Source organism: Lathyrus oleraceus, chromosome 4 (genome assembly GCF_024323335.1).
Source record: "Lathyrus oleraceus cultivar Zhongwan6 chromosome 4, CAAS_Psat_ZW6_1.0, whole genome shotgun sequence".
In the NCBI taxonomy this organism is placed as follows: Eukaryota; Viridiplantae; Streptophyta; class Magnoliopsida; order Fabales; family Fabaceae; genus Lathyrus; species Lathyrus oleraceus.
In genome coordinates, this window is record NC_066582.1 from 291,214,144 (window position 1) to 291,228,346 (window position 14,203).

General features: G+C 37.3%; 1 protein-coding gene across 1 annotated transcript; it reads right to left on the minus strand.

Moving 5' to 3' along the window:
• Positions 1–2,221: 2,221 nt before the first annotated feature.
• On the minus strand, positions 2,222–3,061 carry LOC127137158 (uncharacterized). The gene has a single exon (XM_051063644.1). The coding sequence runs from the start codon at positions 3,059–3,061 to the stop codon at positions 2,222–2,224; it is 840 nt and encodes a 279-aa protein (XP_050919601.1).
• Between the last annotated feature and the right edge of the window lie 11,142 nt (positions 3,062–14,203).

Below are 14,203 nucleotides of genomic sequence, written 5' to 3' on the forward strand. Positions count from 1 at the left end.
ATCAGAAGTGCTGGCATGGCCTAATTTATCCGCTTCATGGAGCGTAACAGCATGAGATTTCCGACCTGGTGAAACAGAACCCATCATAAGATAGGATGTTATATTGGCATCAACTATGAAGGCAACACGCATATAGGCCGAACGAGGACCATGGTTGCTTGAACCCAAAGCATCCCCTTGAATATCATTATCAATATGGATATTGTCAAAACCATGACTAGCAAGAGAAACATCTTCATCACTAACTGTACTTCTTGAAGACCCGGGCATACTTGTATCTTGAAGAATAGAGGATGGATCAATGACTTTTGTTGCCCATCCCAATCGACATACAAATGATGCAGCAGCCTGCAGTTGTGACAAGTCAGCCCGTAGGGTTGTTGCCAACTCCGCAACAGATGCATTTTCATTCGAAACAACAAAAACTGCATACAGTAACTCTTCAATAGGATCTTCATAAGACTTCTCCCAAGGCTGAAAGTTTTTTCTTTTAAAACAGATGGCGAAGATCCCCGTGCACTTTGTAAAACTGTAAAAAAGTTGCTTTCTCCCGTCTTTACTGTATGAGGCCTTATTTTTTTGAAGTGTCTGCACTTGTCACATTTGCAAACACTAGTGCAGCTAAATTCAATTTTGGATGAAATTCTAAAGCTTTAATTCGTGGCAATGGATAAACTGCTTCTCCACCCTGTTGAGAGAGGATGCGAGGGATGTCAATTAATTTGATTGCTGCAGGCTCAAAAAGGTTAGCCTGAGTAGCAGGTCTATTAGGATTAACTGTAACACGTGTTTCCCAAACATGTAGATTTCCATCTTTAGATAGAGTCACAAGTAAACGCAACATGGGGAGAAAGACAACTGATTTAATTGGTTGTGAGCCAACTTGTTTTATTCCAATCATACTTGGTCTCTCTGTTGATACATCCCACGCCAGAAGTGTACCCTTCCGATCCCCAACAAAAATCCACTCCAGAGTTGGATGAAATGCCAATGCACCAGCCCCAATAAGCTTAATGGTATTGTCAAGTTGAAGTGTGTAATGAACAACATAGGTATGAATGTTATATGCCCGAATCAACCCTTCTGCATAAGCAACATACAGTACAGGGAGGCAAGGATGACAAGCAAGATTTACGATAGCTTTCTTCAAGTCTGGCTTGATTTTGGTAGGTGTCCGACCGCCTTCAACAGTTCCAACAACTGTCACACTCATTCTCTTAGGGAACCCAAAAAACACAACAGGTTGGAGTGGAATTCAGATCTTGGATGAATTTTGAACGCCGTAAACAACAACAAAATCTGTAATGGAATTGATAGAGAAGAGGATTGTGAGATCACGATGAACTCCGATGCAGAGCTAGGACAGTAACACCTAGAAGAAAGGGCGATGTCGTTGTCAATCCAGAAGGCGTTAAGTGAATTACGCATGCAACACTCTTTGACATGTTTCCCACTGATAGAATATATCTGATGCAATTTTGAGGAAGCCACTTTTTGAAGCAGCTTCCATTGCTACAACGTCCTCATTAAGAATTAAAGCAAGAACATTAAATAGTGCAGCCAGCATGGTACCATTTCCATGACTAGAAACCAATCCACATTCCTTGATCCGATCAACAAGAAAAGTGACAACATTAGATCTATATCTACCCTCATCATGAGAGCATATCATTACAAGCAAGTCATGGACAGGAAAAGCTAGAGATTTCTTATGCAAAAGTTTTGTACAAGTTGATAACAGCTCATCAACAGGAGGAGGTTGGACCATCTCTTCTTGGCACGCTCCAGAATGTCCTCTTCGACATTTTTGCTTGTCACAAATCTATATATGTTAACAACATCTTGTTTCCCAATTCTATGAGCTCTACTCATTGCCTGCAGGTCATTTTGAGGATTCCAGTCTGAATCAAATATAATGACAGTGTCTGCCATGGCAAGGTTGATACCTAGACCTCCTGCTCGTGTTGAAAGAAAGAAGCAGAAATCACCACTACCAGGTGCATTGAAATGTTCCATTGCCTGCTGTCGCACCTCAGATTTTGTACTGCCATCAAATCTTTGAAATTGAAACCCTCAAAGTGACAAATATTGCGCCAATATAATCGACATCCTAACCATCTGAGAGAAAATCAGAACATAGTGCTTGGTTTCATGCATTCTAACAAACAGCTTATCAAATATCACAAGCTTGCCACTGCTAAAAACAATTCTCTCAAGTTTATTACTGTCGCTTCATTTCAGCTTGCCACGTAAAGCTCAATCTAACTGTAGGAGTAGAGTCATTGTTAGTAACTCCAATAACTGTCATATTTCCTTTACCATCTCCAATGGCGATCCAATCTTCATCACCATATCCAAGTTCAAATGAGTCCTTGGACAATAAATCCATACAGATAATTGAAGCCCCGTTGCTGACTTGAACAAGCTGATTCCAATGAGCACCTCCAGTTTCACATAATTTAGCATGGTAGAGATAACCATGATTGGTAGAAACATAAAGAGAATCCTGAGAGGAAAAACGCAAACAACGAACGTATTCACTCTTGCTGTCCGTCAATCCAATATGCTGCAGCACATGCAGGATGCAAATGGAAAATATTTCCGTTCTTCCGCGGGACAATTGTACTTCAGCCAAACCCCCAGAGAAAAAAGCAGGAGGCCTAGGCACCTTGATAGCAGAATCAAACCCGACAGTTATAAGAAGTGACAATTTTGGTTCATACAAACATCTACATACACCCCTTCCTATGTGCTCCCTAATGACTCGCAGTTGTTCACCATCAATTCCCCATATACGACATGTACAATCCTCACTGACAGTCATAATAAAATCATCAGAAATACAGCAGTCCCAAACTCGAGTATTATGTCCAAATAAGACAAGGGCAATGGGGTCATGGTACAATGAATCTTCCCTTGAAGTGATTGTTGGCTTCTTTTGTTCCATGAATAATAAGAATTGCTTCCAGCCAAAAGATCTAGAAAATAAGTGACTTCTAGTACGGCTCACGAATTCGTTAGCATATCTCCGTGGAAGCTTTCTTTTTTCTATGGAAAACATTGTTCCAAGTTGCTTGTAGATACATTAGTGAATGTATCACCTTCCACATCCATTGTAACAATTCCAAACATGTATATGTGACGTGAATGAAAGAAGAAATGGTATTTTGTAGTAAGAAAAAATATTTCTTTGTATTTTAGAATTTCCATGTATTCGTGTGATGACACTCTAGGATTATGAAATAATCACATGACTATGATTAAATGAATGTGAGGACACTCTTGGACATGAATGAAATGATTGTAACATGAATGAATATGTGAGTTCTCAAATATGGGTGAATAGTGATTTCCCCATGTAATGTGAACAATTCGAACATAAAAATGGAGAACATGAACGTGAACCGAAGACATGTGGAAAATTATTTTAATCATGCATGAATGAAATGATTATAACATGAATGAATAAAATATCTTTCAATATGAAGTGAAGAGTTTAAACGTGAAATGGTCATGAGGAGAAATGCAAATGACTGATCGATGGGAAAAAATTTCAGGGCCAAAATCGGGGTATGACACTCACATGGTGGATTGTTGGTTTAGGTTGAGTTTTCTCCCTTTGATAACAAAAGACCTTAAGGCTTTTGGTCAAATCAATCACCAATCTTTGAGATTTTTACCCCGAACTACGAGGTTTTGATCCTACCTTTGTGATGGTACGTAGGCAATGGGTTCATCCATTCAAACAACAAAATTGTAAATATAATCTATTCTTTTCTCATCCCTCCAATCTTTTGCACATATTTTCACAAATACCAACCTACAACACATGTTTGCAAAAAGAGGTTTCCTTAGAGTACTAAGGATGTTTTGGGTGCATAAAACCTTTCCATCTTATAACCAACCCCCTTACCCAGATCTCTGACATTTTTATTAGTTTTTGATTTGATAAAACTTCTTACTTGGCTTTTGTTCGCTTTTTAGCCTTTCCTTTGGACAAATAAAAGTGCGGTGGCGACTCGAATTGTATGTTTACTTTTGGTTTAGTCAATAAACCTAAAGGTAACGAATACCCCGCTACATGTATATATTATGTACTTGCCTTTGTTCTTGCTTGTGGTCTTAGGACCTTAAAACACCTAATAACAACAAAAATCCTAAAAAACATCTTGTTGGAATGTTGGACTTGATATGTACTTTTGGACTTAGAATTAGGCAACATTCCCTATGCTAAAGGACTTGGCCAATGCCATCATCTGAGACTGAGTTATCTTTGACTATGCCTTCACGTGATGCAAGACCTTGGATCCCTTTGATTCATATGCTACTCTGCCTCTATGCTTAATGTTTATATTATTACTATTGTATATATCTGATGTTTGTTCTGAGGTGATCAAGGAATATTTCATCTACTACATTGAAGATATTGAAGACTGCTAGCTATTGGATTGCTTGCTTGGATATTATGGTTGTCTTTATTTGATGCCTTGGTATTCATTTGGTTTGCTTGGATTGCTGCTTATTGCTTATTGGTAGTCAAAGTCCAAAGGAAAATGGATTTCTATATGACATTCTTGTCTGTTGGATTGCATCACATTGGTCAGATCTTTTCAACCCTTAACTTTTAATTTTTGTCTAGGGTAGCCTCTTCATCTCCTCCCACTTCTTTAATTTCAAAATCACTCCCTTTTTTCAAAAACGTTCTTTGTTTGTGCTTTTCAACTTAGACATGTTTTAATGATTAGAAAATTTGGCTTTATGCCACTGAATTTTTAAATCTTTTCTTAAATCAATCTTGTAAATAAACTTAACTATATTGATTTTAATTTCAAAAAGACAAAAAGAACTAACAACCCCATTTAAATATTTGGCCTTTTGTGATCCTTTTTTTGTTAAAACTTTTGTTAAAATCAATTCACCAACTTCTTTGAAATTTTTACCACGAACTACGTGGTTTTGATCCCTCATTTTTATGTTGGTACGTAAGCATAAGAACGAAGGTCTTGTCAGACACAAAAATATAATTAATGAATTCTTTCCTCATCCCCTCACTCTATATTTCATCAAACATCATTTATACCCAAAAACATATGCACATAAAAAAGGGATCCCTAGGAGTACCTAGGACACTTTGGGTGCTAACACCTTCCCTATGTGTAACCAACCCCCTTGCCTGTAATCTCTGGCATTTTATTAGTTTTGATTTTAAAAACTTCTTATCTTTGAGTTTTGTTCGTACTTTTCCCTCTTCCTTTGGAAATAATAAAAGCGTGGTGGCGACTCTGGTTTTATTGACGTCAATCTTATCCATAGCTTGATGGTCATGAATTTACCGCTACACAAATTAAGTGGCGACTCTGCTAGGGAGAAGTCTTCAGTGGGTTTAGCCTACTTTTTTATGTGTATATATTTGTATATTTGATATTTGTTTGTATATTGTTTGTATGATATTTTATGTTTGTTGTGCTTGGTAATCTCTGTGTGGTGAGATAAGTTCTAACCCAAACTCGAGTGCAATTAAGATAAGAGGATGGTATAGTCATGTTCAACTCGTGTGGATTAGTCCTTAACGAGTTAGCTTGAGATCCATCTACTTAGTGGAGACCCCCTTGGAATTATTAATGTCACACGAGTTAATCGTGGATAGGCATTACTTTTTCCAACATGGGAGTCCGAGAAGCTGAGGACCGTAGAACATATAACCCAACTTGGCCTATTTAGGACATAGTGCGAAGACTGTTCAAGTGTAGACTTGATAAAAGTTGTTACGTGATACTACACTCAGACGAGTTTCTCTTGAGAATACTATGGGTTGATGTGTCACTCATCTAAATCTGTAGTATCCGATAGATGTGATCAAGACTCTGGGAAATTTTTAGAACATGCTCTACAGGTTTTTATTTGTAGTACACTTCTTTGGGATGGTTCTTAACCCGACTCCATGCTTGTGACTCGCAATAAACCCTTTGATTCTCGATTGATCTGATCAGCCTCATCAATATCAATGGAACTTGGGTGTTGATAAGGTGAAAAACCATAATCCACCAAAATGGATGATTGATCTTGATGATGCCTTGATCCATCCCTTGACCTTTGTTTGTGTTTGCCTTGTGTGTGATCCCTTGTATGTGATTGTTGCATTCATGAATTCATGCGTATCATAACATTCATCACAAAAAAATAAATTTCAAGGAAACTAAGGTCTTATTTGCAAAATATTTTCAGACCATGGATTGTGGACGAAGGAATACTAAGAAGTACAATTTCAAATGTCCTAATTTGAAGGAGTTAAGGAAACTGTCATCCTTTGTAATAGATCCCTTGGATTTCAAGCAACATAATGGGAAGCTTTTCTCCGTATTATCTACATATGTGGTTAAAGGGCTCTTGAGTGTCTTGGTCCAGTTCTATGATCCTCTCTACCGATGCTTCACTTTTCCTGATTATCAGCTTGTGCCTATGTTGGAAGAGTATGCTCATCTCTTGGGTATGCACGTATCTAACAAGGTACCTTTTAGTGGATTAGAGGAGATTCCCAGATCTTATGTTATAGCCGAAGCTATGCATTTGAAAAAATCTGAGATTGATGCTAATTTGATGAAGAAATGAGGGATTCAAGGGTTGACTTCTGAGTTTATTATTGGTAGAGCAACTGCTTTTTCTCAAACCGGTAGCATGGATGCTTTTGAAGCCATCTTTGGCTTACTCATCTATGGCTTAGCTTTTTTCCCTAATATTGACGGTTTTGTTGATATTAACGCCATTAGAATTTTCTTAATTGGGAACCCTGTTCCAACTCTGTTGGGTGACACATACTTCTCTTTGCATTTAAGAAATTCTAAGGGGGGAGGAACTATCGTGTGTTGTGTTCCTCTTATGTTCAAGTGGTTTATTTTAAACTTGCCTCAGACACCGGTTTTCTTGGAGAACAAGCAATGTCTACGGTGGTTTCAGAGACTTATGTCTCTCACTAATGATGATATTATTTGGTATGATTCTACTTTTGATGGCGTGGATATTATTGACAGTTATGGTGAGTTATCTAATGTGCCTCTTGTTGGTACACAAGGAGGAATTAACTACAACCCTGCTTTGGCTCTTCGTCAGCTTGGGTTCCCCTTGAGAGATAAACCTAATAACGTTCAGTTAGAGGGTCTATTTTATCAAGAGGGTAAAGATCCCCGACATTTGAAGAATAGGATGGTGCATGCCTGGCATAATGTGCATATGAAATAAAGATCCTAGCTTGGTATGTGCAATTGTATAACTTTGGAAGCTTACATTATTTGGGTGAAGAAGAGAACTTTGGAGTTGAAGATGTCGTACGCTTGTTAAAGACCTATGTCTATGGTTGTGGTTGAGCCATCAAATCTCCCTAACCAAGATGTTGAGGAGTTGGAAGACGCACTCGCCAAGATGAAGCAAGAAAGATACTTGTGGGAAGAGCGGTTCCATACCTTGAACCGAGAGCATACAGAGTTGCAACTTGAGTCGAAAGACAAATATGCGCTTATTAAAATTCTTGAAGAGCGTGCAGTGAAGAGACAGAGAGAACTAGGGTATTTATTTTCCTTTAGTATTTCTCAACCCTCTAGTGCTTGGAAGAAGATTGTTGACCGACTCGTCCTTGAGAAAGCTCAGATGCAGACTGCCTTTGAGTCCGAGATCATACACATCCGAAGGAAGTACACTCCCTTGGCTAGATCATCTGATGTAATTGCTAGGGATCCTTAGGATGATGTTTTCCTTTTCGCTTGAATTTGTATTTTTGGTTTCTGAAATTGTACTCAGTGTAATCCTTCCAAATTTTATGAATAAAAAGAGATTTTATGGTCAATTGAATTATTATTATATTTACAAATAGGACTTTGTATGTTCCTTGAAATTAAAAATAAAAAACATTGTATTTCATGCATCATTTGCATAAATAGGTTTCCTCCACCAAGTGTCTTATCAGTTCTTCTTCTGTGTACCAGCCAAGCTGACTCATCACTACAACACCTGAGCTAATCTACCGAGAAGAATGGAGCATCTAGAGCAAGAGAATAAAGAACTGAAGGATGAGATTGCCAGGATTACAGCCTTGATGGAGTCTGTCAAAGCTGCTCATAGTCAACCATCTCCACCTCCTGCAACTCCTCCTCCCCAGAGGAATGTCATTTCAGAAATTTCTTCTTCAACTGTACCTGTTGTTGTTGCTAGCCAGTCTGTTCCTACAATGCTTGCTGGGTTCCCATGGGGAATGCCACCAAATTTTGTGCCTGAAGGGTACTCTCCAACTTTTGCTACTATGCCGACATCTAGCCCGGTCATGTCAGTGCCTCCTCCGATTGTTCATACTCTGCCTTGTGTTGAGGACACCATTTACCATTCTAAGTCGTCTGAAGGTCCGGATGTTTATGAGAAGATGGATGAGATGAAGGATCGGTTTCTTGAGATGCGCAAGGAATTGAAGACCCTGAGAGGGAAGAATTTATTTGGCAAGAGTTCTGTCGAGCTGTGTTTAGTTCCCAACTTTGAAATTCAAGGTCCCAGACTTTGAAAAATACAAAGGGAATACTTATCCGTTGAGTTATCTTGTCATGTATGCCAAGAAGATGTCTAATCAAACTGATAATGATCAACTGCTTATTCACTACTTCTAGGATAGTCTGACTAGAGCCGCCCTCAGATGGTATATGGGTCTGGACAGTGCTAGTGTTCGTACTTTCAATGACTTGGGCGAGGCCTTTGTCAAGTAGTAAAAGTATAATAATGATTTGGCGATAGATATAGATCAGTTGAGGTCGATGTCTCAGAAGGATAAGGAGACATTCAAAGAATATGCTCAAAGATGGAGGGAGTTAGCTGCTCAGATTAGTCCGCCTTTGGAAGAAAAGGAGATGACCAAGATATTCCTGAAGACGTTGAGTTCATTTTATTATGAACGTATGATCGCAATTGCCCCCAATGATTTTACTGAGATGGTAAACATGAGGATGAGATTGGAAGAAAGAGTTCGTGAAGGACGTTTATCCAAAGAGGAAGTGTCGACAAACAAGAAGTATGGTGGTAGCTTCTCCAAGAAGAAGGAAGGAGAAACTAATGCAGTATCAACATGAAGGAAGAGGAGACCTCATTTGAGGAAATGTTCCCAATCCCGTCAGCATCAGCACTAGGTTTAGCGGTAAATTCATGACCATTAAGCTATGGATAAGCTAGACGTCAATAAAACCAAAGTCGCCACCGCGCTTTTATTGTTTCCAAGGGAAAGGGAAAAGTACGAACAAAACCCAAAAGATAAGAAGTTTTCAAATCAAAACTAATAAAATGCCAAAGATTACAAGTAAGGGGGTTGGTTACACAGAGGGAAGGTGTTAGCACCCAAAGTGTACTAGGTACTCCTAGGGAGCCCTTTCTTGTGTGCATATGTGTTTTTGTACAAAATGATGTTTGCAATAAATAGAGTGGAGGGATGAGAAAAGAATTTATTAATTATATTTTTGTGTTTGACAAGACCTTCGGACTTGAGCCTACGTACCAACATAAAAGGAGGGATCAAAATCTCATAGTTTGTGGTATCAATTTCAAAGTGAGTGCATTGCTTTTAATAAAAATTTAAGTTTAACAAAGGCACAAAAGGCCTAAAATGGTTTAAATGAGTGTTAGTTCTTTTTGTCTTTTGAAAATTTTAAGTCAAGTATAGTTAAATTTATTTACAAATTTGTTTAAGAAAATGAGTTTGAAAATGCAATGGCATAAGGCCAAAGTTTCTAGTTTGCAATATGGTCTAATGTTTGGAAAACATACACAAGCAAAGAATATTTTTAAAAGGGGGAGAGAGTTTGAAATTAAAGAAATGGGGAGAAGATGAAGATACTAATCCTAAGCACAAAATTTAAAAGTTGAGAGTTGAAAAGATCTGACCAATGGGCTGCAATCCAATAGACAAGAATATCATATAGAAACCCAAAAATCCCTTGGACTTTACAATCAAGCAGTATCAATACACAAATAGCAAGATGAAAAGCAAGGCATCAAATAAAGATAGCCACATCCAAGCTTAGCAACTCCATGTTCCTCTTCAAAATTTCCCATGTATCAGATGACTTCAAAGAGGGCATGAGACACAGATTCAAAACAACAGTTTCACAATGATCATGTTGCAGATGAACTCAAATGGATCTTCAATATTGTATCAGATGAATGTTCACTTCAAAAGCACTTGGTTTCATGAAAGTTGACATTGGCCAAGTCCTTTACATAGGGAGTGTTGCCTAAATTCTAAGTCTCATAGTCTCAGATCAAACCAACAGTCCACACAAAATGTTTTTTAGGGTTTTTGTTCTTATTATGTACATTAAGGTCAAAAGACCACACAAAACAAACAAGTATATACAAACACAAAATATGGCCCAAATGGGCAAAGTGAAAATAGAATTAAAGTAAACAAGTTGAATGGTATGAATAATGGCAAATGAATTAAAAGCTTAAAAATTAAAGTGCATAAAAGTAAATGACTTGAAATTAAATGTTAGTTGTTAGTTGATTAAAAGTTAGTATTGATTTTGCTTTGTTTTGTTTAAGTCATTCTTTGGAGAGCACTCAACCCACTTATCACAAGCATGGGTTCTTGAACCAAGACATCTTCCAAAGGAAGGAAAAAAGGCCAAGTTCTCACACAATACCATGAAAGAGGGGAGACTTACAATCTCACTAACTAGAATGATATGCCTTTTGTGTCACAAATTTAGCGCTATGTTAAGCAATCGTAATTGGACTTATGTAGAAGTCACAACTATTTGAGATCGGGCAATAGAATTTTGGTGTTAATGCATGTTATAGACATAGTATAATGGACTATGCTCATGAAACATACCACACACAAAAAGAATATGCAAAGAGGTGGACCTAATCTCATCCATACTCATGTTGATTTTGTAATCAACTAGTCTTAGGATATAGAGATATCATAGGTCCATGACATGGATAAATAAAGAAGGGGAATGAGATGAAGAGGGAGGGGGAATGGATTCAACACAAATTGGTCAAAGTAGGACATTTACCAAATTAAGATCATTCATTCATTTTGGGAGATGGAATGTACATTCCATCAATCCCCTAAATCCAATGATCTTAACCTAACAAAGTCAAATCAACCTTGATCAATGCCCAACAACACAAGTCAAACTCACAAAGTCAATTAAAATGGCTCTACACAATTTATTTGGCATTTAAACAATTAAAAATAATAAAAATATGCATTAAATTAAATAATGGTTGATCAATTTCCTAAAACCTCATCAAAACACCAAAGAAATAGCCATGAGATTTATCATAGGTCAAACAAGGTCAAAGGACCTTGGAGAAAAAATTTCATAATTTTTGGAAACTTAAAAGTATTTTTAAACGATTAAAAATATTCACAAAATCAATTAAATCATGAAAAATATTAATAATGACCCAAAAAATAATTTAAATTCAGAAAATGAAATAGGATTTTATTTAAATTTTTTTTGTGAAACTCTCATATTTTTTGGATCAACATTAAATTTAATATGAATTAATGAAAATAACACAAATAAAATGAAATTCAAATATTCAGAAAAAATGTGGACCACTTGATCTCCCTCATTAATTGAGGTGGCAGATCAAGTGGATCCAAACGCCCGTTCCACTATGCACTTGAGTCAGCGCGCCATAAACATGGTATTCAAAACCAACGCTCGTAATTAAAACAAAATGAAATGATCATGTGGCTCTAGACCATGCCATCTCATCACCAGAGAAAAACGCCGGTCATCTTTTCAGGCGAGCTTCGCCGTACTGGTCTACTCATCAGTATCATAAAAATAAAAAAGAAGGACATGATTTCAAAGTAAAAATGGCACTGATCACGAATCTGACCTCAATTCATCCTAACTCCAAGTATATTGAGAGATACATGGAGTTGAAATTTGAGGTACATGATCTGAGTTGCTTCAATTTGACCTCAAAGCAACTCAATCTTCTTGCCTACATTGGTAGGATTTCAGACAACCAAGGATCCAAGAGAATTGATAAGAATTGAGAGAGAATCGAAGAGATGAAAAAATCTAGAAAATACCTTCAATGTTGTGCAGAACTCGATTGCTCTTGCTTTAATTCTTGATTGATCTCACTCAGGAAGCTTGCAGAAGTAGATTAGAATTGAACAAAGGCTTTGGATCCCTAGAGTTTTGAATCACAAAACAGTGAGATTCAAACTCAATTTTCATATAAAATTCCCAGGTTTCTCCTTTCAAATGGAAGGGTTTAGGATATTGGAACAAAGCTGGCGCGAAGGGCTCCTCAATTCTGAACCTAGAGGTCTCTATTTATAGTTGCAGCTCATGATATTTGCACCTTCAAATTCAACTTCCAAATTTGGCAATGGATGATGCATACTTGCATGGGCGTGTACAGGCCCATGAAGTCACTCAATTAGGTCCATAATCAAGTGTGAATGAGTCTGAAAGCAACTTCGAATGCAAGGCAAATGTGTATGGTTGTTTGAAGTTTTGATCTTGCCAAATGATGATGCCATGTTCAAGCCATGCGCAGGTTAGATCAAGAGGAACAACTCTTATGTTGAACACTTTTCCATTTGAAGCTTGTATCATGATGCTTTTTGAGGTGGATGTTTGGAAATTTTAACATATCAAAAAAAAAATTGAGTGTCAAGCCATATGTTCACTTATTCCACCTTGGCTAACTTTTTATGTGAGCTTAAAATGAGACAAGTGTATTCATAAACGTTGTAGCTATTTAAAAGTCCTTCAAAATGGTCACAAATTTTACCTCATTTGGATTTGAGATGAAGGAGTTATGCATTTTTGACATTGAGGAAAATCACTTGTTCAATGGTATTGGTCCAAAATGACCTATAATATATCCTCATATCACCTGATCATAAAAGTTGAATTATCTCTTCCTCCCAACATCAAAGTTGAATTAGACACCTTGAATTGGATTGTGCAACTTGGAAATATTTCATATCATAAAAATTGAGTAAGTTATGGCTTTGGGAAGTTGACCTCCAAATTAAGGTTTAGACAAAATGACATATAATCTTTCACCATAAAAAATGAATTTCCAAGCAAAACTAGATCTATACCTCAACATGAAAGTTGTTTGGAATGTCATTTAGAGTAACGTTTCTCTTGGAATCATTTTCATATGATAAAGATTGTAGGAGATAGGGTCTAGGGAACCCTAGTTTTGATCAGATGAATTCCTCTGGTCAACCACCATTAACCAACTTGCTAGCTTGCAATTATCTTGAATTTTGGGACTCATGGGAGATCATATATGCATAAGATGATGAAATTTGAAGTACCCCTTAAAATATTTGATCAATGGGTGAAAAGCTTGGTGAAGAAGTTACACAAGATACCCAAATGAACTAGGGTTTCCAAGGCAAGCCAATTCCAAATTCTTGAAGAATTCTTGATCAAAATATAATGCAAAGATCATAGGGACTCATATATGATGCCTAGAGCCATTGTGGATCATTTCTTGGTTGAGCTCTTAAACCCTAGATGTAAGCTTGATGAATCAAAGGTGATTATGTGCCCTACCTACAAAAGAGTTAGACAAATGCAAAAACATATTTTTGGTATTTTAGTTAGTAAATGATAAAATACAAAGTATGATACAATCACATGGTGCTTGGTGATATCTCCCAATACAAACCCAATGAATTAGGGGTAAGGAGGAGGCCAAGGTGTGATCCCAATGCATATGCATATAATGAGATAGCATGAGGGATCTTAGGGTCAAAATTGGGGTCTTACAGCTGCCCCTATTTAAGGACATTCTAACTGAGGAGGTGAAGGTTAAAATCTTCATATCGACTTAGTAGAATGGGCTTAAATAACAACATATAGAAACAAATTTTGGTCCCTAAGAGACCTCGTGATGCATATGATATGAATGCTAAATTAAAATCTCTGTGGGGAAATATTGCCACAAAGGAAAAGAATCCGGAGAGACTGAAAGTCTGTAGGAGCATAATGAATTCCGTAAGGAAAACTCATTGGGGAGACAGAGACCCTGGGGGATAAAGGGTTATGCGTAGGCCAGGCTACGACTTAAAAAATGTTGGGGGACTAGAGGAATTCCATGAAAATGGAAAGACTCAACCAGGGAGAAAAGGAACATCTGCAGGGGAAGCGGATATATCAGAATAAAACTGAAATACTCG

Bases quoted from the DNA above. Each gene is read 5' to 3' on its own strand.
- LOC127137158 (XM_051063644.1), bottom strand. From the start codon at position 3,061: ATGTTTTCCATAGAAAAAAGAAAGCTTCCACGGAGATATGCTAACGAA.